Consider the following 26,572-nt stretch of genomic DNA (forward strand, 5'->3'; position numbering starts at 1 on the left):
TTTTAGGGTGTCGAAGGGATTCTATATAATGTCTCCGCTGTTCGTCTGCCGGTAAGCGGTCTATATTAATTAAAAGAGCTCGTTTACTATGATAAAGCTTATATATGTATCAGAAATCAGAAATCGTTTATTGCGAACCATGGTACAGAGTTATTACATTTAGATTATAGAAACACATGGCACCCTGAAAAGGGTATTGCAAGTATTCTTATAGCTAGCTAGGACTAAAGTTATTAAATATAGTAGTACCCATTTATGAACATTATTTTTAAATACACATAAGTATAATATATTATAATTATTATTTTACTTAACCTATGGAGGAGATCAAAGTTAGTTTGTTTTTATATTTATGTTATATATACCTACTAAGTACTACTTATAATTAATATTTCTTATTATATAAAATTATCTCCCATAAATTCTTGGGTAGAGTAATATGCTTTCTCTATTAAAAAGGATTTTAGTTTTGATATGCACGGGTTTAATTGTTTTATGTTTCTTATTATGTACCTAACCATGTACCTAATTTTATGATACTTTTTTGTAAATAAGGTTTTTTTCACTTCTCATGCTCGTAAAACTGACATTTAATCCGCTTTTTATGATCTAGAGCATAAAGTAAAATCCTCTATTACGACAGTCAAAATCTGCCATACTAGCTGCCAGCTCTCGACCGGCGCGCCTGCGCCCCCGACCGGCTCGAGTACGATTTCCTTTAGTCTTGAATAAATAGCTAAAATATTGGATATTTTACTCACAATCGAAGTGAAAAGTAGGGTATACAACTTGGGCATAAATTGCCTCGGACAACGTGGGTCGCTTTATGCCCCAGTTATCTATTCTTTATCTATTATATTGGTGTAGGTCGGTAGGTAGTGTACATACACAAGATTTTTGGTTAATGGAAAAGTATATCTAACAGCAAATAGACACTAAGTATAAGCACAAATTATAAAATAGTTCTTACAAATATTCATTTTCGCGGCAGGCCCTCAGAAGAGGAAGGTTAATTTAATAAAATCTCGTAGAAGGTGGTTACGTAATAATTACCTATAGTAGGTATCACGAGATATCAAAAGATGTGCAAAACTTAATATACGCTTTTGTTTGAGGCGATATTCAAAAAATGTAAATTACAACACTAAATAAAATATATTGGTAGCTAGTACTAGACAAGATAATTAAGTGAGGTAGTTAAGATATTATGCACTAAAACCAAGATATCTCAGTTTTTATATGGACTTTTTATGCTTCGCAAAACTACTAACTTCAGTACAGCACTAACCGCCTACTATGCCTTTGCTAATTCATGGTTGCGGTATGGTATTTTAACGTGGGGCAACAGTACCGATGCGCATGACCTGTTTGTCATGCAAAAAAAATGTATTCGTCTGTTAGTCGGAATACAAAATCGAGATACCTGCAAACCCCATTTTATTAAACACGGCATACTCACTCTACCAAGTCTTTACATTTTAGAATTAGGCATGTATATCAGGAAAAATATTTATTTGTTCAGAGAGCTGCCAAATAAAAGACAAAAATACAAACTTGAACTACCCGCGCCAAAATTAGAAATATACCGTAAAAGCCCTCATTATGCAGCCGTAAAATTTTATAATCATATTCCGAATTATATAAAAGCAGAGGAAAGGGACACAACATACGCGAATAAGTTGAAATCGTTCCTGGCAGAAAAAGCTTATTATTCAGTTACATATTTTCTCAATGATAAATTTGTTAAATAACTTATTATTGATCAGATAGAATTATAGTTAATAAGTATATTCCATACTGTGTTTAATAATACTTAGTTTAAGAAAATATTTGCTATGCCCTTCTGGGGTCCATGAGAGACTGAATTATTTTGTAACAACGTTTGTATTTTTACCATGGTGCAATAAACGATGATTGATTGATTAAGTGAACGCTAGGTATAGATATATACAAGGTGCCCATGAGCATTACGAGAGATTTTAACGGTGCATTCCTGACGGCAACAGAAGCAAAAAATTTTAAGTATGACTATTTGTGAAATTCGACAAAAAAAAAATTGTTTTTTTTTTCTTTTTTTTTTACACATACATAAAACGTAATTTTTATTGATAAACATATAACCTAAAATTAACTAAAAAGTTTTTATTTTATTTGGGGGTAGCCCCTCGAATACATTTTTTAATTTTTCGTTGGCAATCAATAGGTATGTCCAGACTAGACCTCAAAGTGGCAATACCGCAGTCAAAAATGTGTTTTGTACCGACTTATGGCGAAATAATGATTTCGAAAAAACATTTAATTATCTCTGAAACTAGGCCTAATCCAGAAAATTGTATATGACCTTTTAGTTTCTAAATATTAGCAGGAATGCACCGTTAAAATCTCTCGCAATGCTCACGGGCACCTTGTATATCTATAATAAAGTGTAGCTATATAGGAAATGATCTTAGCCAAGATTTTAATTTAAAGTATTTTTTTTATATACTACGTCAATGCAAATGAAATGGAATCGATGGTGGAGGTGGATTTGATTCCAAAAGATCGCGAGTTCTAAACTCGCCCAAGGCGGATTTTTTTATATTTTTTCTTATTTTTTCTGATATACCTTGCAGACCTAGGTATGTACTTGATAAAAAAAATAGAACTTACCTAATATTGCAGGTGTTATAAAACACAGATAAAGAAAACAGTTGAAAGCAATCATAGCGAGTAATTTATTTTAATGCTGCGCGTAAAAAAAAAAATATAGAAGACAAATCTTAATTATTTTTTAAGGTCTTCTCAAACCTACGATTTAAAAGCAAATGACGTATGGGTTCCCTCCCTCGAACTTCTGATTTAAAAAATACAATAACAACTTGCGTCATTTTAATAAACGATAACAATGATAGCTTAAATATACTTTATCATGCTTTGCAAGATGCTGTCTAGGGTCCCAAAGGGTGACAAAATGAATAGTAGATTGACCAAGGGCTGAAAGTCACCCATTGCTGTCGAGGTAGTTTGGCGCTCGAACGCAGAATGCAATAATACGAGACTGAAAAGAACATAGAAAGTATATATATACAGTGCTCTAGAGCAGAAACATATCATTTTCGGAAACAACGACTTTCCGGCATGAGAAATGAAAACCCTATTTATTCCCTACTAAGCCTCTGCTATCCGTCCGTCAGCTGTCGTGTCAGCCGGCTCTATCTCAAGAACTGAACAATAAATAAATAAAATAAATATTATAGGGACATTCTTACACAAATTGACTAAGTCCCACGGTAAAAAAAAAACTTAAATATATAGGTAGAAAACATCCATGACTCAGGAACAAATATCTGTGCTCATCATACAAATAATTTCCCTTACCGGGATTCGAACCCAGGACCATCGGCTTCAAAGACAGGGTCACTTGCCACTAGGCCAGACCGGTCATCCGATATTTTAAATATCTAAATCGTCGTTAAATATTTAAATCTTTAGGAAAAAACAACAATTGTATGATGGTACGGAACCCTAAATGCGCGAAACTAACTCGCACTTGGCTGATTATCTATTAGCATTTACGTCACTTGTCCAGAGATTGCTAAAAATAGGAAGTTTAGTAAACACGCCTACAATTTTAGCAAATATTGCTCCGCCTTTAAGAGGATATGGGAGCTGAGATTTAAATATTTTAGGTGAATATATCCGTCTCGCTAACGTAAGCGGCTTCTTAAACTAGTGCGATAAAGAGAACGCCAGGTTAGGCGAAAAATCCTGCGTATAAATCTCAAAAAACCATGTTTCGTAGACGACCTCCTCCGAAACATAACCAAATGTAACGAAATTTCGAGATCTAAATGGTAATGAAATTATCTCTCTCGCACTGTTTTGCTTTTTAGACTTATTGATGTCAGTTTTGAATACCATGCTACTCTTTGCGGCCTAGTAAATTAGGCCGTTTTTGCGAATATTTCAAGTGCACTAGCGCCTTAAGAAACAAAAATATCAAAAAAACAAAACAATCCGACACAGATATTAATAATAATAATAATCTGTGTTGAAAAAAAACATTAAGTAATCTAGATTCAAAAACCACGGAGGAAACAGTCGAGTACCTACTTTTGTATGAAGAACTGACCACTCCTGTTGCCTCTTAATAGGTTCCTTGCGTAGGTTAGGTAGTTACATACCTACACCCGGCCGCAATATTGCATGAATCAACTTGATTCAATGTGTCCATGAACTTTGCCGGTCACTGTACCTAGTGCGGTATTAGTTCTTTTACAATATACTTATCTATTGATATGATTACTCACAGCGCATTTCAATCGCTCCAAGCTCCAATGTAGGTACAGTCAAGTGTAAAAATATCGGTGTACACATCTTACTCAAAAATATGTCCCATAGCATCATATTGCAGTGTAATAAGAGCGTAGTACCATATTGATGAGACGATTCTTTCGATACATTTTTTTGCACTTGACTGTACATACACCATGGGCCAATTAAACCCGACAGAATTTTACCACGCATTCCTGAGGTCATAAGGAGCAAAAAAAATTATGAGTTTTGGCCAAATTCACCAAAAAAAAATTTTTTTTTTGCCGAAAAAAAAAATCCTTTTGCGTTTTCTGCACACGACACGTTATTTATTTTTACACCTTGGTGAAAAAAAATCATTACAACGAATAAGTAAAGTTTTTTTTTATTAACAGACGAAAATTACGAGTTTACTTTAAAACTTTAATATCTGTCAGTAGGTATGTCTAAACCAAGTCACATAGTGGCAGCGTCACAGCTAAAAAGGCGTTTTTGACTAAGTTATAACAGAAACAAATTTTCACAGAAAATTTCATTATCTCTAAAACAAGACCGATTTCAGAAAACATTGTCACTTTAGTCTCTAAATGCGGTCAAGAATACACCTTTGAAATCTGTCGGGTTTAATTGGCCCACGGTGTATATAAGCAGTATATTATATAGTCCTCCTCATCGTTTTCGATGACGGCGACCCCAAATAAACACATTATGGACGTTGTCTAGCATGAGCCCTAATGTGGCTGGCCAGGCCGAACTTGCTCTTAAATACTCTATTGCACGCATGACAATAAAGTTGGCCAGCTGCGTTGAACGTGTACACGTAGGAGGGTTTAGGTCTCTCTTTCCAGTTACGAAAGCAGTAATATAAGTAGGGGCACAGAATAAATAATAGTACAACCATACAGAAATGACACTACAAAACCGAAGTTTGACAGAGATTCAGGGACGAATTATGCTGTCTCTTTCTAGTGTATGGCACTATCTCTTTCGGCCATTTAGGGTTGTCAAAATTCAAGTCATTATCTTATCAGTGGTCGTGTACGTATAGGGACGTTTTTCTATAACGCGTAGTACCTTGGTGGGGACCTAAAGGCCGTTGACTGCACGTAAGCGGCGCGCGGCAAATCATGCCATTCATACATTACCCTCTACCAAATATTATTATAAGACATTATTACACAAATTGACTAAGTCCCACAGTAATCACAATAAGGCTTGTGTTGAGGGTACTTAGACAACGATATATATAATATATACATATTTATAAATACTTAAATACATAGAAAACACCCATGACTCAGGAATAAATGTCCATGCTCATCACCCGAATAAATGCCCTTACCAGGATTTGAACCCGGGACCATTGGCTTCGTAGGCAGGGTCACTACCCATTAGGCCAGACCGGTCGTCACACCAAAAACTAAAAATGAAAATATAAGTAAAGGGTCTAGCAGGCTAAGCGAACAAGAAGTGCCCCCAACGACGGATTTTGTCGATATTTCTGGTAGTGTACTGTTAGGTCCTAAGGACCCTCCATGCTTAACATCAGACCTCGATTCTCTTTTGTTTGCGAGTTATTCAGGATAACGTAAAATAATTAGGGTATCATTGAAAGTGTCATATTTTATAAACGATTCAAGTTACGTGAACCAAACAAAATTATATTTGATAACAATAAAAAAAACTACAAAATGCATATTTTTTACCAGCATCCTGTCCTTAAACTTCATTGCAAAAAATAAAAATAAAAATTTCCTTCCAATTTCTTTTTTACATTTCGCGGAGGTACACCTCCAAAAAAAATATGCATGAGTAGCCACTAATTCCCACTACATACACATATAAAAATATTTGCACAAATGCTCGTGCTTCATGTCAAAAAAAAAAACGATTCTCCAATAAGTAGTCACTGGCATTATATGTACAGATAGAAGTACCGGTATCAGCGTAATTCGTCCCATTCGTTTTTCGTTCATTTCTTATGTCCGTCTCATTCTGTGTTCGTCACTCATTCTTTATTCGTCTTGATCGCTATACGTCCCTATCGTCTTAAGTCCAATTATGTAACCTGTCTCTTTCTTAATAAGTCTTTTTCGTTTTTCATCACAGTCTTCCTATGACTCATTCTTAATTATTCCCTTTCGATTTTGGTTTCATTCACTTATTCGTCTCTTTTTTTTTCATGCATTCGTTATTGGTCACATTCGTGATTAGTCTCATTCATTTTCAGTCTAATTCTAAGATCGTTACATTCGTTTTGCGTCTCGGTCGCTATGAATGCAGTTATTTTTTCAAATGAAATAATGTTTATCTTGAGAAAAATTAGCTATCTTAAGTATCTAAGTCCCAGACCCTTCAGGGCACTCATTTTTTTTCCGTTCTCTATATGTCCCCTAAACTTCAATTTGTTTATCAATTCCGATCCGGAGGAGATATGAATAGCAACTAAGACCTACGTAGTACCGGACGATTAGTGAACGTGCCCAAAAAAGAACGGAACGAGTTACCACTAAAGACAAAAAAAGAGTGAGACGAATAACGAAAGTGACTAAAGATAAAGTGCGAATGATACCAAAAACGAGAGACACAAACAAAGACATAGTCCTAGGAAGACCGTGACGAAAAACGAAAAAGACTTATTAAGAAAGAGACAGGTTACATAATTGGACTTTCTTAAGTCCAATAGGGACGTATAGCGATCGAGACGAATAAAGAATGAGTGACGAACACAGAATGAGACGGACATAAGAAATGAACGAAAAACGAATGGGACGAATTACGCTGATACCGGTACTTCTATCTGTACATATAATGCCAGTGACTACTTATTGGAGAATCGTTTTTTTTTTTTGACATGAAGCACGAACATTTGTGCAAATATTTTTATATGTGTATGTAGTGGGAATTAGTGGCTACTCATGCATTTTTTTTTTTGGAGGTGTACCTCCGCGAAAAGTAAAAAAAAAATTGGAAGGAAAAAAATATTTTTATTTTTTGCAATGAAGTTTAAGGACAGGATGCTGGTAAAAAATATGCATTTTGTAGTTTTTTTTATTGTTATCAAATATAATTTTGTTTGGTTCACGTAACTTGAATCGTTTATAAAATATGGCACTTTCAATGATACCCTAATTATTTTACGTTATCCTGAATAACTCGCAAACAAAAGAGAATCGAGGTCTGATGTTAAGCATGGAGGGTCCTTAGGACCTCACAGTACACTACCAGAAATATCGACAAAATCCGTCGTTGGGGGCACTTCTTGTTCGCTTAGCCTGCTAGACCCTTTCCTTCTAAATAAATGTAATATGAAATTTGATGGTGTTGCTATGGAGTAGAGTAATAAAAAATGTACAGATTCATACTTAACCCTTTTCCAGGCCGCACCAATCTAATCTACAAGGTTTTCCCAAAAAATCCAAATATATTCCAATTAATTCAGCTTTGACGATTCATTTGAAGACAAGTAACATTTCCTGAAAGTGTAATCTAATTTGAACCTTAAATCGGAATGCTAAAGTTGAAATTGAAATGGCGCGTATGTGGTCGATAAATCGTACTATGCCTGGAAAAAGGTTGATGTCGTTTATTTAAAATAATTAATCGGTAACTCGACTTCACATCCAGTATCCTGTGTGAGCCACGGCGTTCTATCGAAGTGAGATGTCATTATCGGTAATCTATGGGTTGGTATTCCATTCATTTCCGTTTTGGATCCTTTAATCATAACTTAATCTGCCGTCTCATATACAGGGCTGTAAAACACGTATCATATCTTTCTTCTTCTTTAACGCATAGGGCCCTCTTACGTCGCTTCCTCAAGTAAAAATACATTGATTAAGTCCACTCTATAGTCTTAGGGTTCCCCTAAGGATCCAATCTTGCGCTCCTTTGAGACGTTGATCGTGATGGAGGCCATCTTCTCTCCTCATCAATAGCTAGGATGGTTCAGCATGACGGCTAGTCGTTCCATGTTCACAGCGTATACTGAATGACTGGCTATCACGTTCCGGTGTGTCAGGAGCGTGTTGTAGAACTCGTCTATGGTTAGTTTGTCGTCGTTTGGTGAGGGGTTTGGCACACTGTAAAAAAAACATCAACATCACGTAAAACCAGTGTTCATAAATAAATCTAAAAAAACATCAAAGTAAGCGTGATAAAGTTGATTTTATTTTAGCAGATAATGCCATGTGGAATTTAGTCCGCGATTGGTATATTGTTGTATGTATATGTTTTGTGCAAAAGATAGAAATCATTTATTGCTTGCCGTGTACAATAAGATGGAATACAATGTTATACACATAGAGTCACAAGCAACCCACATCATTGGACATACAATATTACATTCAAATTATAAATAAAATTTTGACTTCAATGAACCTGAACTGTTTTTTTTATGAAAATTAGAAATTGTGGAATTCCTAAAGAATGCAGTCATTAGGTGGATCCACACAGACGCGCGAGGCAATCTCCTCGCGCACAAACCGGCCAGTGTAGACATGCCTCGGCGGAGGCAGCGCGCTCAGGCTAGGAAACTTCCTCAGGCATATGCTCGCTCTGTGTGGACCTACCTAATGACTGCATTATTTAGGAATTCCATAATTTCTAATTTTCTATTAAAGAATAAGAAGCTAGAAAAATTTATATAAAGAATCAAATAAGTCTCAATAAAATGGTTCAAGTTTTCAAGTTCTGAAGTTCACCTTAATAGTACATTTAACCTGTGCAATTGCCTTTAATGTGTGAACTAAGTCTTACCTGCAAGCAATCTCATAAGCGGTGGCATGCTCAACTTCATCAATAGTTGGCGGACACCGCGGCCCCAACCCATCCACTGCATCGTCAACCTCCACTCTTCCATCACCCTGAGGATCATACAGCTTTGCTGTATTCCGCAGCCACATATTAGGCATATCCCCACCTACGTCATACGTAAAGTTCTTATTGCGTAGCTTGTACCCTTTCCTTTGTGTTACAACGGCTGAGATGATGTTCTTAAGGAAGTTTTGGACAGCAACAACTATTAGGTCGGCTGCTTCGTCGTCAGCACCTTCGAGGCCAAGCTCCCATGCTGCTAGCATGAAGCGGCCAACGACTAACGCATGGTCTGGGAGGAAGATTTCCTGAAATGATATGTTGGAATTATTCAAAAAGTGTTAAGGAAATATTGTTATTGAAATTAAATTTAATTTATAACTATTGTTATTGGATAATAAAAACTGTTTTGATGTCTGAATAAATTAATTTAGTTAGGTAGTATTTAGAGTATAGGAAAGGGGGCTGTTCTTGAGACTTGGGTTTTCCTGGTATTTTTTTTTCCAACATAACACCAGTTCCTATTACTCAACCAAATTGAATATTATTTGAATGCCATAGTTGGCAGGTAAAACATATTAATAATAATAAATAAAAAGCCTTTTATTATAATTATAAAACTACAAGATATTTACAGCTTAATATAGGAGATAAATCTAATTTATAAAATTACACTAGAACCCTCTTAAGAGTTATAGGCCTCTTCCGGGTTTTCTTGGGAACAACCAAAGAGAATATTAATATTTAATTAGGTATTGAACCTTTAGATCATAGTTGAGTGGTGAAGCGAAACACATAAAAAAATAAAACGAAAAATAAATAAAAATCACCTGAGCTGCGTATTTCAAAGCCCCATCGCTGCCCGCACCAGGCGGGGAGTTCGGCGGCAAATATTCCAGCAAATCTGCGGCTTCGAAGTTCGACTTCTCCGACGTACGCGAACTTCGCTTATGCCGACGACTATTCCTATTATGGGAGCTCGCTTTCTCCTGCGCGATATTAATAGATGTCTCCGCCAAACCTTCCACTTTGTTCAACAAAGCTAGTAAGAACTCGTTGTGGAAGTGGACTTGGTCTGAGGATAACAGGGCTCGAGCTTCGGTGTCGAATTCTTCTTTAGTCAGTTTCATGCGAAACCACTGCTTCATGTGATGGAAGTATTTTGTTGATTTTTCGCCAAGCACTTCGTTGAGCTTTCGCCGAGCTATATTTAATGTATCGGAACTCATGTTTCTGTTGCTTATTGTAAGTAATATAAGTTCGAGATTAAATTAAATGGTTTAAATACGATTTTTTCAACAACAAGACGCGCAGCATGCGATTGCGAGCTTCTGTCAGTGTCAATGTCACTGTCAAACTGTCATGTTCTCATGTTGTTTTTTTTATGGCCTGAACTGTCATGATTCGAGACAAGTTTTTTTGATTGATATTTCAATGTAAATGGTGTAATAATTTAGAGTAGATACACAGTGACCGATCGTATCCGTTCAATGGGAAACATACAGCACATAATAAAACAAAACAAAATGGTAAAAACTAATCTAAATTAAAATATATCTAAATAAGGCCCCCGCGGCATTGTGCCAAAGATGCTGGCAGCATTCCCTCGCTGAATGGCAATACTAATGCGCTGCGAGAGAAAGCTGCCAGCTCTCTGGTCACCGGTAGAGTCTATGAGCCTTTTACTCATTTCCTTAAAAAGTATCTTGGCGCTTGGACCCCACGGCCCTAGTGTCTCGACTCCAAACGCCACAAAGTGGTATTGGGGGCCGAGACTTCGATATTTGAAAACCTTTTTGGTTTCAGCCGCCTCGGCAGCTGCCCCAGCCTTGGCCGAAGTTCTTGGTAGATGGGACGGTGCCAGTGTATCGACGCATGTGGCGTCCCAGACTAGCACTCGACCCATCTTCCATGGGACCAGGGTCATACCGTCCGGTCTCTTGCCATCGTCCCTCGAAACGCCGTTTGGTTCAAGGATAGCCGGCGCGTTGACGGTAGCAAGAGATCGGCGGATGATATCGTTTAGGGCAGCGTGCCTGGAGAGGCGACCGGCACTTAATTGACAACAAAGGCCGTGGTGTCCAAGCACGTCGACGGTTGCGCCGCAGGGGCATCTGTGGGGGGCGCAGACCTTTACTCCTAATCTAAGGCTTGTGGCTAAACGGAGGGTATCCGGCTCTAGATATGTACCGGTGGGGGGGGAGGGGTAGGCATGCAGCCACTGGCCGGATTCTAGTTCTGCAGCTGCGAGGAGCCGCGCGCGTGTAGGACCAACTGAGCTGGAAAGTAGTTTATCAAAGTTAATTTTGCACAACGTGTCGTCCCAGCAACGTTGAATGTTTAATTTTGAAGGTAAATTTTGACCCGGACAAGCCGTCAGCCAGGCGTTTCTGGCCTCCGTCAAGCACGCCGTCTCGTAGTTTAAAGTGCAGGCCTTTAATATTTTTCCTACGAGGGAGGACGTGCCATGGACGGAAGATAGAAACGCTGGTAAAGCAACACTAGAAATTTTGCGCGTACCCAGCCCGCCGAATCTGATGGGCAGGGACGCCTGGTTCCAAGAATGCTCGCTAAGTTGTATATTTAGAATGGATTCTAGGGAAGATCTAATAAGGTTGTCAATCGGTGTTAAGGAGTTTTGGTGTTTCCAAAATGGACAGCAGCGGAGCAAATAAGTAAATTTTGGTACAAAAAGGCAGGATTTTAAAATAGTCAGAGCGGAATGAGAATTGACGTCGAGCAAGCGATCGGCGCAGTTTTTGAATTTAGTAATCGCGTTTGTAATGATGCTGGGAATGGCTTCTTCGAAAATTGGTGACCCTAGGAGGTTTAGTGAGTCCTTGTTTACTACTTTTATATTAGGGGTGATGGCTTGAAATTTTGATACGATGTCGGGATTACAACGGTTTAAAAATAATTCGCACTTCTCGAAATTTAATTCCAGGCCAATTAGCATAAATTTACTTTTTATTTCCGAAAGGTCTGCTAGTACAGTGTTAACATCGCCTCCTAGGGTACCATCATCTAAATACCAAACGTTAAATTTTGAATTTAGGTTTTGAACAATTGGATTGATAGCTAAACTGAAGATGGCTGGTCCGAGAGGGTCGCCCTGCTGACAGCCAACTTCGGAGGAAAGTTCGTGGTTTTTGTATAGTAATTTTGATGGATTAGCATAGCAATTTAATAAATAGTTATAAAGTTCTGGAGCGTGATTGTTGACTTCTGTAAGCAGGGCGTCCCTATTAAGCGAGTTGAAGGCATTTTTGACATCAATTTTCAGGAGTACCTCACACTGGTCATTAATCAGGCAGGTGCGGAGGGCATGGACAGCGGCTTCGCACCCACCTTTAGTACCGAAACCTAGTTGTACCGCTTCGAATTGTTTTTGCAATTTTGAAAGTATGTGTCGGACGGAAATTTTGGAAGTTAAACGCCGAAATGTTGAACCAACAGCAATGGGCCTGATCCCCCCATCTTTTTTTGTGAGGGCTAATGTAAATTAAAATAACGGGTTTACCGAATATTAATATCGATTTTAAAAGTACCTTGAATAGCTTAACATATTCAGTGTTGCTAGTTTATGATAAATTCGTAATATTTAAGACTTTGTAGCCAACAGTTCCTAAATGTTGTTTGCAAACTTTCTCGCTGTGAATTAAACAAACATCTTTTCATGTAAATAGTGAAATTTGTGGTTGACCTGCTACTATGCTTCCTACTATCAGAAAATACGAGGTTTACTTGTTATTTGATAACCTAAGTACAATTAGGCGTTTCTGCACACAATAACTTCTCGTTTACTAACTTTGCCAAAACTATTCGGCAGCTGATAGAATCTTAAAATAGCGAGTAAACTTATTGCAAAATATTTTTGAAGATTATTTAAATTTAGGCCTGGCAATAAAAAAAATTACATTCGATTTGACTTTGACAAACAAATTTGACATTTGGGAATTTTGGGACTTGCCCGAGAGCACCCAAGAGCGAGTTTAAGATTTACTTTTGATTCCCATCTTGTCCATTTTATATTAAAATTCGGCTTTGTTGTTAAAACTTACAATTTATACCATTGTTTGAATAGAACGTAAGATAAATTGATATACCCTTACGCTACGTACGGACCACTTTCAAAATGCCGCGTAAGTTATATTTAACTTGTTTTTCTATCAAGTATTTATTACTTGTTATAAATTATTAAAAAATCCATGCACATGTCAGGGAAAGAGTTCTAATGCTTGGAAACATAAATTAACTAAATACTAACTAGTAAATAAAATAAAGCTTTACGTATTTTTGTTGATCAAAAGATCATTTCGTCAGGTGGCAAGCAAAACTCACTAATTACTAAATAAATAATAATAATAATAATAATAATAATAATTCAGCCTATATACGTCCCACTGCTGGGCACAGGCCTCCTTTCATGTGCGAGAGGGCTCGGGCTATAGTCCCCACGCTAGGAGGATGCGGAGGTCGCGAGTTCAAATCCTGGCTCGTACCAATGAGTTTTTCGGAACTTATGTACGAAATATCATTTGATATTTACCACTAGCTTTTCGGTGAAGGAAAACATCGTGAGGAAACCTGCAATACATCTGCGAAGAAATTCAAAGGTGTATGTGAAGTCCCCAACTAAATAAATATTAAACAAAAATCAACCTTATATAGGTAATCATATGGTTCATTATGGCTATGAACTTGTGGTGTAAAAAAAAAATAGGTATGAACACAACAAATCGTCACTAATAACTGTCAGTTTTGCTTTTCACCTGACAATTTGTTGCATTCATACCTATTTTATCAAAGAAGGTGTTAAATTATCAGTAATAATTATATCACACTTTGTATTTAATCATCTCCATTGCCAAATGCATTAGGCATTGGAGTTTTTATCACACAATAAGACATTAGCGAGTTGGAGTCAACAGTAGCAATAAAATTCAACTCATATTGATACTAATACTCAATTTTTTAATTAGTGGTTTTAATTTTATAATCAAGGACAAGAATGTTGACCAGATTATAAACAATCATTAAATTTTGTCTTACAGTATACAAATATTACAAATAAAAATAAAGATTTTTCATTGTATTGATTATAATTACGAAATTTCATAAAAAAAACACTAACCAAGCTGTTAATGTAACCTTCAAGTGTTAAACATTAGTTTTCTATGATAGTGAAAAATCTGTAATAAAAATGTCTGTGTTTTACAGGTAATCCAATAATACAGGTGTACATAGCAGAAGGGTTCGCAGATGACTGTGAGGAGCTTGTCCACCGCTGCTCACGTGTGGACCACCTCAACTACCCGACATTTTGCTCACATTACAAGGAGATGAACTTTGCTACGGTGTATCAGTGAGTAATTAAAATGTACTTAGAATAACAGAATGTGCGGTTTAAGAGGAGTTTCCTCCTGTGGACGCTCTGGCTGCGGAACAAGCTCCCTGCCAAGATTTTGACACAATTGAGCATTCTTATCTCACAAGACTAAAGAACAAATAGAAAGATATGTTTTACAACTGTTTATTGAATATATATTACGGTAAGCAACTTTATTAACTGACCACTACAATAAATAAATAGAATAACAGTTTGTAATGTAATAACATTAAATAATTAACATACATAAAACAATAATAAAAACTGTTTTATAAATTGTTATACTTGTTGCAAATTTTCTTGTTAACAATGTGGGTGATGATACTCATATAAACTATATGTTCAAGTATTAAAATAATTTATTTAATAATAGTATAATGTTTACAGACACAGATCAACAAATGCCGAGATAGGTGAGCTGTCAGAGGAATTGCTGCAAATAGCTAAACACTACATGGTTCGGGATACAAGCAACTTTGAGGTAAGACGAGAAGACACAACATGGACACAATCCCATCTTAACACATTCACTGCCAGACAAAAAACGGCGCACTACCCCAGAAACAGGTGGTTGTAGCGGGTTGTCCGGCATCTGAACAAAGTTCACGAGCGCCCACCAGGTGGGTTCCCGGCAGTGAATGTGTTATGTAAATAGCCACCCATGGGAAGGTTTATGACTGTATGTTATAGGCATAAGCCCTTATTACATTGTGGAGCCAACCTTACTACCTACTGAGCCAATAAACTCTTTTCCAGGCATAATTCATCGACCACATATGCTCCAACAGAATTTAAACCTTAGCATTCCGATTTAAGGTTCAAATGAGATTGCACTTTCGGGAATTGTGACTTGTCTTGGAATGAATCATTAAAGCTTGACTAATTGGAATATATTTGGATTTTTTGGGAAAACCTTGTAGATTGGTGCGGCCTGGAAAAGGGTTAACCAACTTCAAAAAAACTGAGTTTTTATATGAAGAAATATGAGTTGGATACGATCAATGGACACTTCACGAAATTACAGCTTGTCTCGAAAATTACTCTTAAGTCCGGTTGTTATTTGTGTTTAAGAAAGTATGTGCGTATTTAGACAAGCACTGACCGGTGACCACGTTTACAGAAGACTAAATTTGGCCTTAAAAACGCATTGATATTTGTTAATATGATAGCAGACAACCGAACACTTCTTCATACAAACATAGTCCCTGTGGTATTATTTATTCACTCATTTACTCAATATGTGTTTTTCTCTCATATACTACGTCGGTTGCAAACAAATATACGGCCCGCTTGATGGTAAGCAGTCTCCGTAGCCTATGTACGCCTGTCCAGAGGAGTTACATGCGCGTTGCCGACCCTAAACCCCCCCCTCCCTCGTTGAGCTCTGGCAACCTTTCTCACCGGCAGGAACACAACACTATGAGTAGGGTCTAGTGTTATTTGGCTGCGGTTTTCTTATAAGTGTAAGTGGTTTATTCTTTATTTGATCAGGAATCAGTCGCCGGCCTATTCCTCGTGTATGCACTCCTGAACTTACAGCCCTTCCCGCGCTTCGCTGCACTCCGTATTGTACAGGTAACACTCGATCCTGATTATAATGACCTTGGGCCCATTTCTCGAACGGTATTAGTCTAATATTATTAGTGTGTTGCCATGGTAACCGATACTACTTGTCAGTTCGTGGACTGATAATATGCTCGAGCTCGCACAGATGATTACTATGCCATAATAAGAAAGAGGATTGCCTCGTTGCTCTGCAGAGTGCGGGCCAGCTCCAACCCCATCCTGGCTACGGTAGCGGGCCGATACGACTCACCTGTTGTGCGACATTTTGAGGGTATCATGACCGCTACCAGGTGATTGTTTGTTATTAATTGTTGCTGTACTTTTCGCTTTTCTTTTTGTATTTGTTGTACTAACACTTAGTTTTAAACCTTAAATGTTATTAACCATTATGGACCATTGTTGTCTTTTGAAATAAATAAATTAAATTAAATTAAATATTAGTCTAATACCGTTCGGGAAAAAGGCCCATGTCAAGTCGTATGGGTTTCCATGGTAACACACTAAAAATATTAGACTAAATACCGTTCGAGGAATGGGCCCCTTGTGAGGCCTAGCGTGCATTGCATTGTACACCTGAAAACACTACACTGTATAACTTAATTATGTACATACTTATATGTGTACGCCTGAAAAGATACTTTGGTGAGATTTCTATACTTTGTATCTTTACATTTGTATATAAATAAAAGTAAACTAATAATTTGTATATTTTCGGGTAGTTATAACATTCATTGGTTAACCAACCAAATACGAAACCACAGGTGGTTCCAGGTGGCCAGATTCAGGGATCAGGGATCAAACATTTTTTTTTTGTCGAAAAAAAGTTTGGTTGCACTTTCTGCACAATGTACGTTATTTATTTTTATATCTTGGCAAAAAAAAAACAGTACTTATAACAATTAGTAAAGTTTTTCTTTTATTTACAGATAAAATATGCGAGTTTCCTTTAAAACTGTATGTCTGTCAGTAGATATGTCTAAACCAAGTCACATAAGTGGCGGCGTCGTGGCCAAAAAGGCGTTTTTCACTGAGTTATTACAGAAACAAATCTTCACAAGAATTGTCAATATCTCTAAAAAGTGCGAGTCAGACTCGCCCACCGAGATTTCCGTACTTTTTAGTATTTGTTGTCATAGTGGCAACAGAAATACATCATCTGTGAAAATTTCAACTGTCTAGCTATCACGGTTCATGAGATACAGCCTGGTGACAGACGGACGGACGGACGGACAGCGGAGTCTTAGTAATAGGGTCCCGTTTTACCCTTTGGGTACGGAACCCTAAAAATAGACTGATTTACAAAACGTTGCATGACATTTTAGTCTCTAAATGCTGTCAAAAACACATTTTTAACATTTGTCAGGTTTTACTAGCCCACGATGCATATTATATATATCGTTGTCTGAATACCCACAACACAAGCCTTCTTGAGCCTGTGTTGTGGGTATATATTATTGTATATATTTATTGTATATATTATATATATTAGGTTGTATCAAATTCCAAGTCAGCCATATTTGTTGGGTAGGTGTTATTTCTATTAAACTTCGCTTTCTAGGACGACCTCCCCGCAATCGCGCGCTTAGAGCGAGTAGCGCGGCGTGACAACCGCCTCGACGTGTTGTATGTGTTGGCGAACGTGCTAGTCCGGGGGCCGGTGCAGTTCCATGCGGAAGCGAGGCCGAGGGGCATGGAGGCCGCCTACAGAACCAACTTGGAAGGTATGTGGAACAGCAACTCGCATGTTACACCGTTCGAAATGACAGCGTCTATAGGCTACGGTAGGTTACAGAGGGACCGAATGCCTGTTTTCAACCGATTGTTTACTTATGTATAAAAGTAGTTTCAAATACACTATTATGTAGGTTTTTAATCTTTCACGCATCGAAATATTGTAGCTAAAGAAACAGGGACAAAATTGACCGAGCAATAGCGAAGGTCTCCTTTCAGCTTGAGAAAAAATGCTTTCGTATGTCCAGATGCTCTGCAAGTCGCAATTCTCAACCGATTCTCGTGAAATCTGGTGAGAAGGTTCAATAATTATTTTGATTTATTTTGTCAGAGCTACTGGTCACTTCAATAATGGAGATAAGACCGCGTTAAAAGTATCTATAGCTTTATGAAATATGTACGAGTTTGTATTTATATCCAAAACAGCGAGTATACCAGAACGCGAATAGGGTTGTTTCCAATTTTTTGAATTTTTTGTATTACGTTCTATATTAACTAAAAGTTGCCCTAAAATTCAACTTTTATACTAAAAACCGCTTTAAATATGTTAAATTAACAAAATATATTTTGACAGATGCTTTCGCGCCCAAAACGCTCTTTGAAAATTGTGTGACGTCACAGTTTACGGTTTGACACATAATATACACACGTAGAAGATACGAACTGTCAACTGACATTTGTCATTTGTTGTTTATCGCCTAACTGTCAACAGTGTCAATCCGAGAGTTGTGACGTCATCAGAATCTTCAATGACGTTTCGAGTTTGGTCACGTGACGTGTGCCAAAAGATATTTTAAATTCAATATTTACAAAAATATGGTCATTACAGGTCCCCTAAAAGTAGTTTAACATGTTCTTATAATCCAAAAGAATTTATTGGGATAAAATTCTGCCCTAAAATTTGTAGATGGAAACAACCCTATTGTAGATACAGGGTGTAAATTTAGTCACCTGCAATAATTTACGGGGTGAATATGTAGGTCATATTGAGCAAATTTTACTATGGGACCAATTCCAAAATCGCGAAAAAAATAAATCTTGGCTGGCTGATGTTGATATTATGTATGGGATAGTAATTTTTTTTTTCGCGATTTCCCTCTATTTATATGTTTGTGAAAGTTCTTGGCAGCTACTTTAAATTAATAGTTTTCTTCAGGTTTCTGCAACATCGATGCCCATGGCGTCCGTCCTAAAGGTGTATATTCGCGACAAAACGAGGAATTGGACCTTTTGAGAGACATGAACAGCATCTTCGAGCGCTACTCTAAGGCTAAAGCGCAAATACCAGGTGAGGCATTTTAAAAGACAGTCCTTTCTGTAGTACAAGTTGTAGTTAGACCTTCTGAGTGACATGAACGGCATCATCGAGCGCTACTCTAAGGCTAAAGCGCAAATACCAGGTGAGGCATTTTAAAAGACAGTCCTTTCTGTAGTACAAGTTGTAGTTAGACCTTCTGAGAGACATGAACGGCATATTCGAGCGCTACTCTAAGGTTAAAGTGCAAATACCAGGTGAGGCATTTTAAAAGACTGTCATTTCTGTAGTACAATTTGTAGTTGGACCTTCTGAGAGACATGAACGGCATATTCGAGCGCTACTGTAAGGCTAAAGCGCAAATACCAGGTGAGGCATTTTAGTGTACTGTAGTAGAAAATGACCACGAACCACCACTACTAAAACAAAATGCAGCATTAAATTAAAACAATTATTTTTGCACAAAAATTGCTTCTAAAAATGCGTAATTTTATTTTTGATCGAAGCCATTGAATACGTGGTTTTTAGGGTTTCGTACCTAAAGGGTAAAACGGGACCCTATTACTAGGACTCCGCTGTCCGTCCGTCCGTCTGTCTGTCTGTCCGTCTGTCACCAGGCTCTAGCTATCACGGTTCATGAGATACAGCTTGGATACAGTTGAAATTTTCACAGAGTTCTGTTGCCGCTATAACAACAAATACTAAAAAGTACGGAACCCTCGGTGGGCGAGTCTGACTCGCACTTGTCCGGTTTTTTTAACTACAAAATAACAATTCAATAACAGTGGTCACAGACCTGCGACCTGAACTCACGGCGCCTTCAGTGTATGATTTTTTTTTATTTTTACATTTACCACACAACTATTTCTACAGAATACTAAGCTTAATACAACAGTGTAACTATTCTAACAATCTTGTTTATTCCTTAATTATATATATCGTTACGCCTTATTGATTGATTTGTATAAATAAATAAATATTATAGGACATTATTACACAAATTGACTAAGTCCCACAGTAAGCTCAATAAGGCTTGTGTTGAGGGTACTTAGACAACGATATATATAATATATAAATATTTATAAATACTTAAATACATAGAAAAACACCCATAACTCAGGAACAAATATCCATGCTCATCACACGAATAAATGCCCTTACCAGGATTTGAACCCGGGAGCATCAGCTTCATAGGCAGGGTCACTACCTACTAGGCCAAACCGGTCGTCAAATCCTGGTAAGGGCATTTATTCGTGTTGTATGATTAGTAAATAGCCGTGTGCACTGGTGGCGTAGCGGTAAGAGCGTGCGACTTGCAAAACGGAGGTCGCGGGTTCAAACCCCGGCTCGTACCAATGAGTTTTTCGGAACTTATGTACGATATATAATTTGATATTCACCAGTTGTTTTTCGGTGAAGGAAAACATCGCGAAGAAACCGAACTAATCCCAATAAGGTCTAGTTTACCCTCTGGGTTGAAAGGTCAGATGGCAGTCGCTTGCGTAAAAACTAGTGCCTACGCTAATTCTCGGGATTAGTTGCCAAGCGGACCCCAGGCTCCCATGAGCCGTGGCAAAATGCCGGGACAACGCGAGGACGAAAAGAGTAAATAGCCGTGTTGTTCCAGGGTTTCAGCGTCGAGACATCAGCCATAACTTGGCGATGGAGCTGAGCGAGTCGCTCAAGAGGGTCATTAATGGCGTCACAGATGATCCAGGTATATATATGTCTAAAAACAACGAGTTGCACTCCGGGAGTGCCTGCGGAGGTGAAAACTTGAATATTAACCAACGTTTTGCATTTTTGATATTTTGGAATGGTTAGGGAATAATTTTGCACGATTTGCCTTAATTATCAGTATAAAAGTACTATCATTTCATCATCCATAATTTCAACGACTCTACTGGCTTCAATGACATTGTAACAGTTTTTCGATCAGGTCAGGTCGCGAGTTTAACATTTCTTCCCCATCACAAAAAGTGCACAGCGCCGTTAAAGTTTTCACTTCAAAAAAACAAATAAATGAATTATTCTTTATAAATTACTTCCAACAAAAGTACATTGTGCAACGAGGTAGGTAAGAGAAATTTTGCAAACGAGGGCGATTCACGAAAGCCGCAGGCTGGAATGAATTAAAGACTCGAGTTTGCAATATTCTTACCCCCGGAGTTACACACTATGTTTTTCATCACACTTGCGAAGAAAAAACTAAATTTTCCTCTCCCTAGAGTTACAGATTTTTTTTCACAATCCATAACTCCCGTGGCAACAATATAGGCCATTGTCCTTCAGTACACTTGCATGAAATAAGAAGAGATTAGGAAGGTAAATTCTAAGAAAAAAACGTGCCCCTTAATTTGGGATTCAAAACAGATGGCGCTGTACTGCGCCAAATTTTTTGCTATGGAAGGTAGAGTTAAGGAACGCAATCTCCATAGGCAGAACTGTTGCAAAAGTGTCCAGTGGTCAGCTATAAATAATAGTTCCAAATCTCTCCAGAGTAGCGCTAGAGTAGCTAAGAACCTAGGCGTTATTGACGGAGTGAAGTGCGCTGTCTATGATTTGTTTTTTTTTTCAAGTATTCTAGGTATTGTAGCGCCACCTATTTAAGTTTTTTGATGACACTTTTTGGTATATGGAGATCCTATTCCTTATCTCCACCTTCCGTACTAACTATAGCTTTTGTTTAACTGATTAGTCTTTGGCGTAAAAATCATTTCAAAAATCATATTATACCAACACTCATTGTTTGATTACAGAAGAGAGCTCCGTCCTGGACCACCACGATTCTGTGCAGGAGATAAAGAAACGGGCGATGCGAAACGCCGTGTCCACCGTGAGATTTTTAGACTCTACCGAGCAGAGGCAGAAGTAAGTCTCATATTTGATTTTTTTTTTGACGACCGGTTTGGCCTAGTGGGTAGTGACCCTGCCTACGAAGCTGATGGTCCTGGGTTCAAATCCTGGTAAGGGCATTTATTCGTGTGATGAGCATGGATATTTGTTCCTGAGTCATGGGTGTTTTCTATGTATTTAAGTATTTATAAATATTTATATATTATATTTTTTTTTTTTTTTTATTCAAACAGATTACACAGTATTACAGTGAGACACTAAGGCACTGTGGAATGCATACAATATAATTACTATCCAAAAACGTTAACGTAAAGTTGTGTTATACAATAACAAATAAACTTAAATACTAACCGAAGACGCGTGATCATCCATCGCCTCACATAACCTCTTACATTCGTCACATAGTATCTTCCAACTACTGGCAAAAACATCACAGTCAGGAGCTGATTTGACAAGTGCGTTTAGGTATTGTAAGGCGCGAACTAATGGTGAGTTCCTGTACGCCACAGTGCGCGCTTTAGGAACTGCCAGTAAGTCGCGCTTACGTGGCCTAAAATTCGTCTTTGATTGAAACAGAGGGGGCACTAGAAGGCGTAAAAGTTGCGAGACCAGCTGTGGACAGTCCGAATCCCCACGTATTATTCGGCACGCCGCGGTCACGAGAGCATAATTACGCCTCACTTCCAAGGAGTTAAAGCCCAGGGTGCCAAGCAGAAATTTTGTTGGGTAAAGGAAGGGATAGTACCCATAGGTTTTTTTATATAAGAATCGCAAAAACGCCTTTTGAATTTTCTCTAGAAGCAGGGCATAAGTGACCTCGTGGGGGTTCCACACTATAGACGCTGCCTCCAGTTTGCTCCTAACTAGGGCGGTGTAAACAAGCTTAATGACAAAGGGGTTATCAAATTCACGAGCATTGCGGATTACGAATCCCAATCTCCGATAGCAGTCGGTAGCAAGGGTTCTTATGTGGCCATGAAAATTAAGATTTGAGTCAAATGTGACACCCAGGTCTTTCATAGTGTCAACGCGTTTTATTGATTTAGTTCCAAGCCGGTAATTGACAGATAAAGGACTACGAGCACGGCTAAAGGACATCACGGAACACTTCTCAGGGTGAAAAAGCAGCTTATTCGTGATACTCCATTCATAGATTCGGTTAATATCATCTTGGAGCGATTCAGAGTCAGACAATTGCTGCAGGCCATAAACAAGCTTTAGGTCATCAGCATAAAGGAGACATCGGGCATATCTAGAGAGAGACGCCAAGTCATTAATCATTACGCCGAAGAGAAAAGGGCCTAGAATTGAACCCTGGCTTACTCCGAAGCGAGTGTGGTAGGAATTGGAAACGAAGCATCCGTGCTGCACATACTGCTGCCTATCGCGTAGATAACTAGCAAAAAATTTAAGCAGTTTTGGAGAGAAACCGATGATACATAACTTCCTTAGTAGTATGTCGTTATCCACGCGATCAAAGGCTTTTCTAAAATCAAAGTACAACACGTCCACCTGTATTCCTTTATCCAAATGCTCAGAAACAGAGTCTACCAGGGTTAAAAGGTTTGTCTCTACTGATCGCCTTGGCCTAAAACCATGTTGGGAGTCACAGAGATAGGGCTGTATTTGGGAGGCTACATGCTTCTTTACTATTGATTCAAATAACTTCGCAATCGAGGAGAGAATCGCTATGGGACGATAATTTTCAACCTTAGTTGTATCGCCCGACTTAGGAATCGGTCGCACCCGGGTTACCTTCCACTGATTCGGGTACTCCCCAGTGCGTAGAGCTAGGTTGAAAATATGAGCTAAAGGCAGTACTATCCAGTCTTTGCAGCCCTTTAGTATATACGCTGGAAAGGCATCCGGACCCATAGAGCTTTGAGGCTTTAGCTCAGCTATGCCTGATTCGACATCCTGAGGAGATATCGAACCAATATTAATTAAATTGGCACTTTTTGTCCCATCCTGCTCATTTGTTTTAGCGTGGTCAAGTAAAGGTACGCCACGTATATATATCACTGTCTAAGTACCCTCAACTTAAGCCTTATTGAGCTTACTGTGGGACTTAGTCAATTTGTGTAATAATGTCCTATAATATTTATTTATTTATTATTACAGAAGGAATTTGACGACCGGTCTGGCCTAGTGGGTAGTGACCCTGCCTATGAAGCTGATGGTCCCGGGTTCAAATCCTGGTAAGAGCATATATTTGTGTGATGAACACGGATATCTGTTTCTGAGTCATGGGTGTTTTCTATGTATTTATAATTATATATTATATATAACGTTGTGTGGGTACCTAGAACACAAGCCTTTATTGAGCTTACTGTGGGACTTAGTCAATTTGTGTAATAATGTCCTATAATATTTATTTATTTATTATTTATTTAGAAGGGACCTCCGTTCCGGACCACCACGATACTGTGCCGGAGATTCTTAAGTAATGCTGTTTCTGTTTGGGCTGGGCGAGCAGAGGCAGAAGTGTTATTCTAAGAGTGTTATTACTGTGTCGAAAGATGGCAGTATAAATATACTGCCATCGGTGTATTATCAAAGTAAATTTTGTAGTTAACTAAATAGTTAACTACAAAATTTACTTTGATAATACAGCTCTATACTCAATACTCTTTGATATAACAAACCGTTGATAATCGTTCTTCCCTATCCGTCATTTTGAAATTTTCGTTTATAAGAACATTGATACTTGTTTTGACAGTTTGACAATTTTTTTATTAAAGATCATAGACGACAGATGCTTTTAAAGTTAACATAACTTATAAATTAAAAAAATAACCCTTACCCCATATGCTCAAGCAATCAATTTTATGCCTTATATATAGCACTTTGGAAAAGAGCTGATACTCTTCATACTGCTGAGTCGATTTCTATGAAACATAGCTGAGAACCAGCGCAAGGAAACTCGCTTTCACGTAAATAAATCGCATCGAAATCGGTCCATCCATTGGAGAGCTACGATGCCACAGACAGACAGACATTGCTGTCAAACATATAACACCACTTTTTGCGTCGCGGGTTGATAATGGATTAAAAAAAATACACGAATTAAAGCCTATATAAAATAAAAAATAATATAAAATATTTACTTGCAGAACGTCGACGCCAGCTGGAAGCAAAGATGGTGCGAAAAGGCGCAAAAGTTCAAAAAAATCACCGAAAACAAAATTAAACTCGAGCAGTTCATCTGAAGAGGACGAAGATGATAAGGAAATAGAAATTCTAGCAAAAGACGTTATGAGTCAAGCTAGTTTTAGAGAAATTATCAAAGATAAAGAAACACAGTTAAATATAGATTCTCTCCCGCGTTTACTAACTACGGAAAGTAATGGAAAATTATTCGAAATTGAAATTATAGATGAAATGAAACAACCATCTTTACCTGTTTTAAATGAAAATGATGGGAAAATAGAAATTGAAATAAGTGACCAAATGAATTCCAGTGCAACGCCTATAAATAGTGAAAATGATGGAAAACTCGTTGAAATTGAAATCTCAGATAAAGTGACAAATCCAAATGAGATATCGTTTGAATCTACAGTAAATGACAGTACCGTTGAGAAAGAAGTTACAGATAGTACAAAAAAACGAGTTAGAGAAGTTGATGAAACAAAAGATGAAAATGAAGATAAAATAGACAGACCAAAGAAAAGAGGAAGACCGAAGAAAAACGAGAAAAGTCCAACGAATGAAGGGAAAAAAACAAATGATGATCTATTTTTGCAGCCATTAAGAGTATCTCCTAGACTTAAGACGGTGTTAAAAAGAGACCAGAAAAAACCTGTATTGAAATCGAAGTTTAAGAAAATGGGAATGTTGGAATTAGCTAATTTTGAAGACAAAAAGTAGCCTTTTGAGAATCATTCTAAGTTGTTCGTATTATTTGAAAATCTTTCGTATGATTGTAACACATCTATGGGGCCCTGGTACTCTGAAATAAAGATATTGTATTGTACTGCAAGGCAGTATTAGTTAACAGGAATTTCCTCCCGCGGATGCTCCGGCTGTGGAATGAGCTCCCTGCCGAGATTTTCCCGAGGATATACAGTATGGGGTTCTTCAACAAAGGAGTGTACAGGTTTTTAAAGGGTCGGCAAGTGCTTAACATCAGGCGGGCCGTATGCTTGTTATCCACCGTCGTGGTACATAAAAAAGTGACAAACTTAGTTAATAATAAATAAAGTTACTTTTGTTATACAAATATGGTTTTAAATCTATTTCCTATTGTTACCACATTATGACAAATGTGCGCCTTTTTTACTTCAGCAGTCTCAGTTACTTTGGTGTTTTAACATTTTTATTTTTATTTCAAACATATTTCCATAACATCACAGTCGCAACCAATACGTCATGAAATTATATAAATTAACAGCATAAAACTACACAACAACAGTTGAGGGCCTAGCATCCATCATCTCACAGAATCTCACAGAACATAATATAACATGTTTGTGGCTAGCATTTTAATCAATATTATTAAATACATAATCAACACCTTTTTTATATATATATATATAAAAACACATATCAGTGAAAGATTAAGGATCAAAGTCAAATGGCGTTCTAAAAGTTTTAATCATGTGTCGAAAGATGGCAAATTTACGTGGCTACAAAATTTTCTTTGACAATACACCTCTATTCCGAATTCT

General features: G+C 37.6%; 2 protein-coding genes across 2 annotated transcripts; one reads left to right on the forward strand and one right to left on the reverse strand.

The window, feature by feature from the left end:
• Positions 1-7,645: 7,645 nt before the first annotated feature.
• On the reverse strand, positions 7,646-10,480 carry LOC133517347 (transcriptional adapter 1-like). The gene is made up of 3 exons (XM_061850633.1): positions 9,939-10,480; positions 9,052-9,416; positions 7,646-8,375 (listed from the first exon to the last, which is right to left on the reverse strand). The coding sequence occupies exons 1-3, from the start codon at positions 10,335-10,337 to the stop codon at positions 8,225-8,227; spliced, it is 915 nt and encodes a 304-aa protein (XP_061706617.1). The 5' UTR covers positions 10,338-10,480; the 3' UTR covers positions 7,646-8,224.
• Positions 10,481-13,109: 2,629 nt separating this feature from the next.
• Positions 13,110-26,124, forward strand: LOC133517348 (uncharacterized). Its single transcript, XM_061850634.1, has 9 exons — positions 13,110-13,250; positions 14,329-14,473; positions 14,885-14,978; positions 15,989-16,072; positions 17,622-17,784; positions 18,951-19,082; positions 20,677-20,766; positions 21,809-21,920; positions 25,019-26,124. Exons 1-9 carry the CDS (start codon positions 13,244-13,246, stop codon positions 25,770-25,772), a joined length of 1,581 nt encoding a protein of 526 aa, XP_061706618.1. The 5' UTR covers positions 13,110-13,243; the 3' UTR covers positions 25,773-26,124.
• The last annotated feature ends 448 nt before the right edge of the window (positions 26,125-26,572 follow it).

The sequence above is a fragment of the Cydia pomonella genome, chromosome 4 (assembly GCF_033807575.1).
Source record: "Cydia pomonella isolate Wapato2018A chromosome 4, ilCydPomo1, whole genome shotgun sequence".
Classification (NCBI taxonomy): domain Eukaryota; kingdom Metazoa; phylum Arthropoda; class Insecta; order Lepidoptera; family Tortricidae; genus Cydia; species Cydia pomonella.

What these genes read in the sequence shown, in the direction of transcription:
- LOC133517348 (XM_061850634.1), top strand. An exon ending in CTGCACTCCGTATTGTACAG is followed by an intron (nt 16,073 to 17,621) that starts GTAACACTCGAT and finishes TTCGCTTTCTAG; the next exon opens with GACGACCTCCCCGCAATCGC. An exon ending in GGCTAAAGCGCAAATACCAG is followed by an intron (nt 19,083 to 20,676) that starts GTGAGGCATTTT and finishes GTGTTGTTCCAG; the next exon opens with GGTTTCAGCGTCGAGACATC.
- LOC133517347 (XM_061850633.1), bottom strand. Translation starts at nt 10,337, where the DNA reads ATGAGTTCCGATACATTAAATATAGCTCGGCGAAAGCTCAACGAAGTG. An exon ending in CTTTGAAATACGCAGCTCAG is followed by an intron (nt 9,417 to 9,938) that starts GTGATTTTTATT and finishes ATATCATTTCAG; the next exon opens with GAAATCTTCCTCCCAGACCA. An exon ending in GCTTATGAGATTGCTTGCAG is followed by an intron (nt 8,376 to 9,051) that starts GTAAGACTTAGT and finishes TTTTTTTTACAG; the next exon opens with TGTGCCAAACCCCTCACCAA.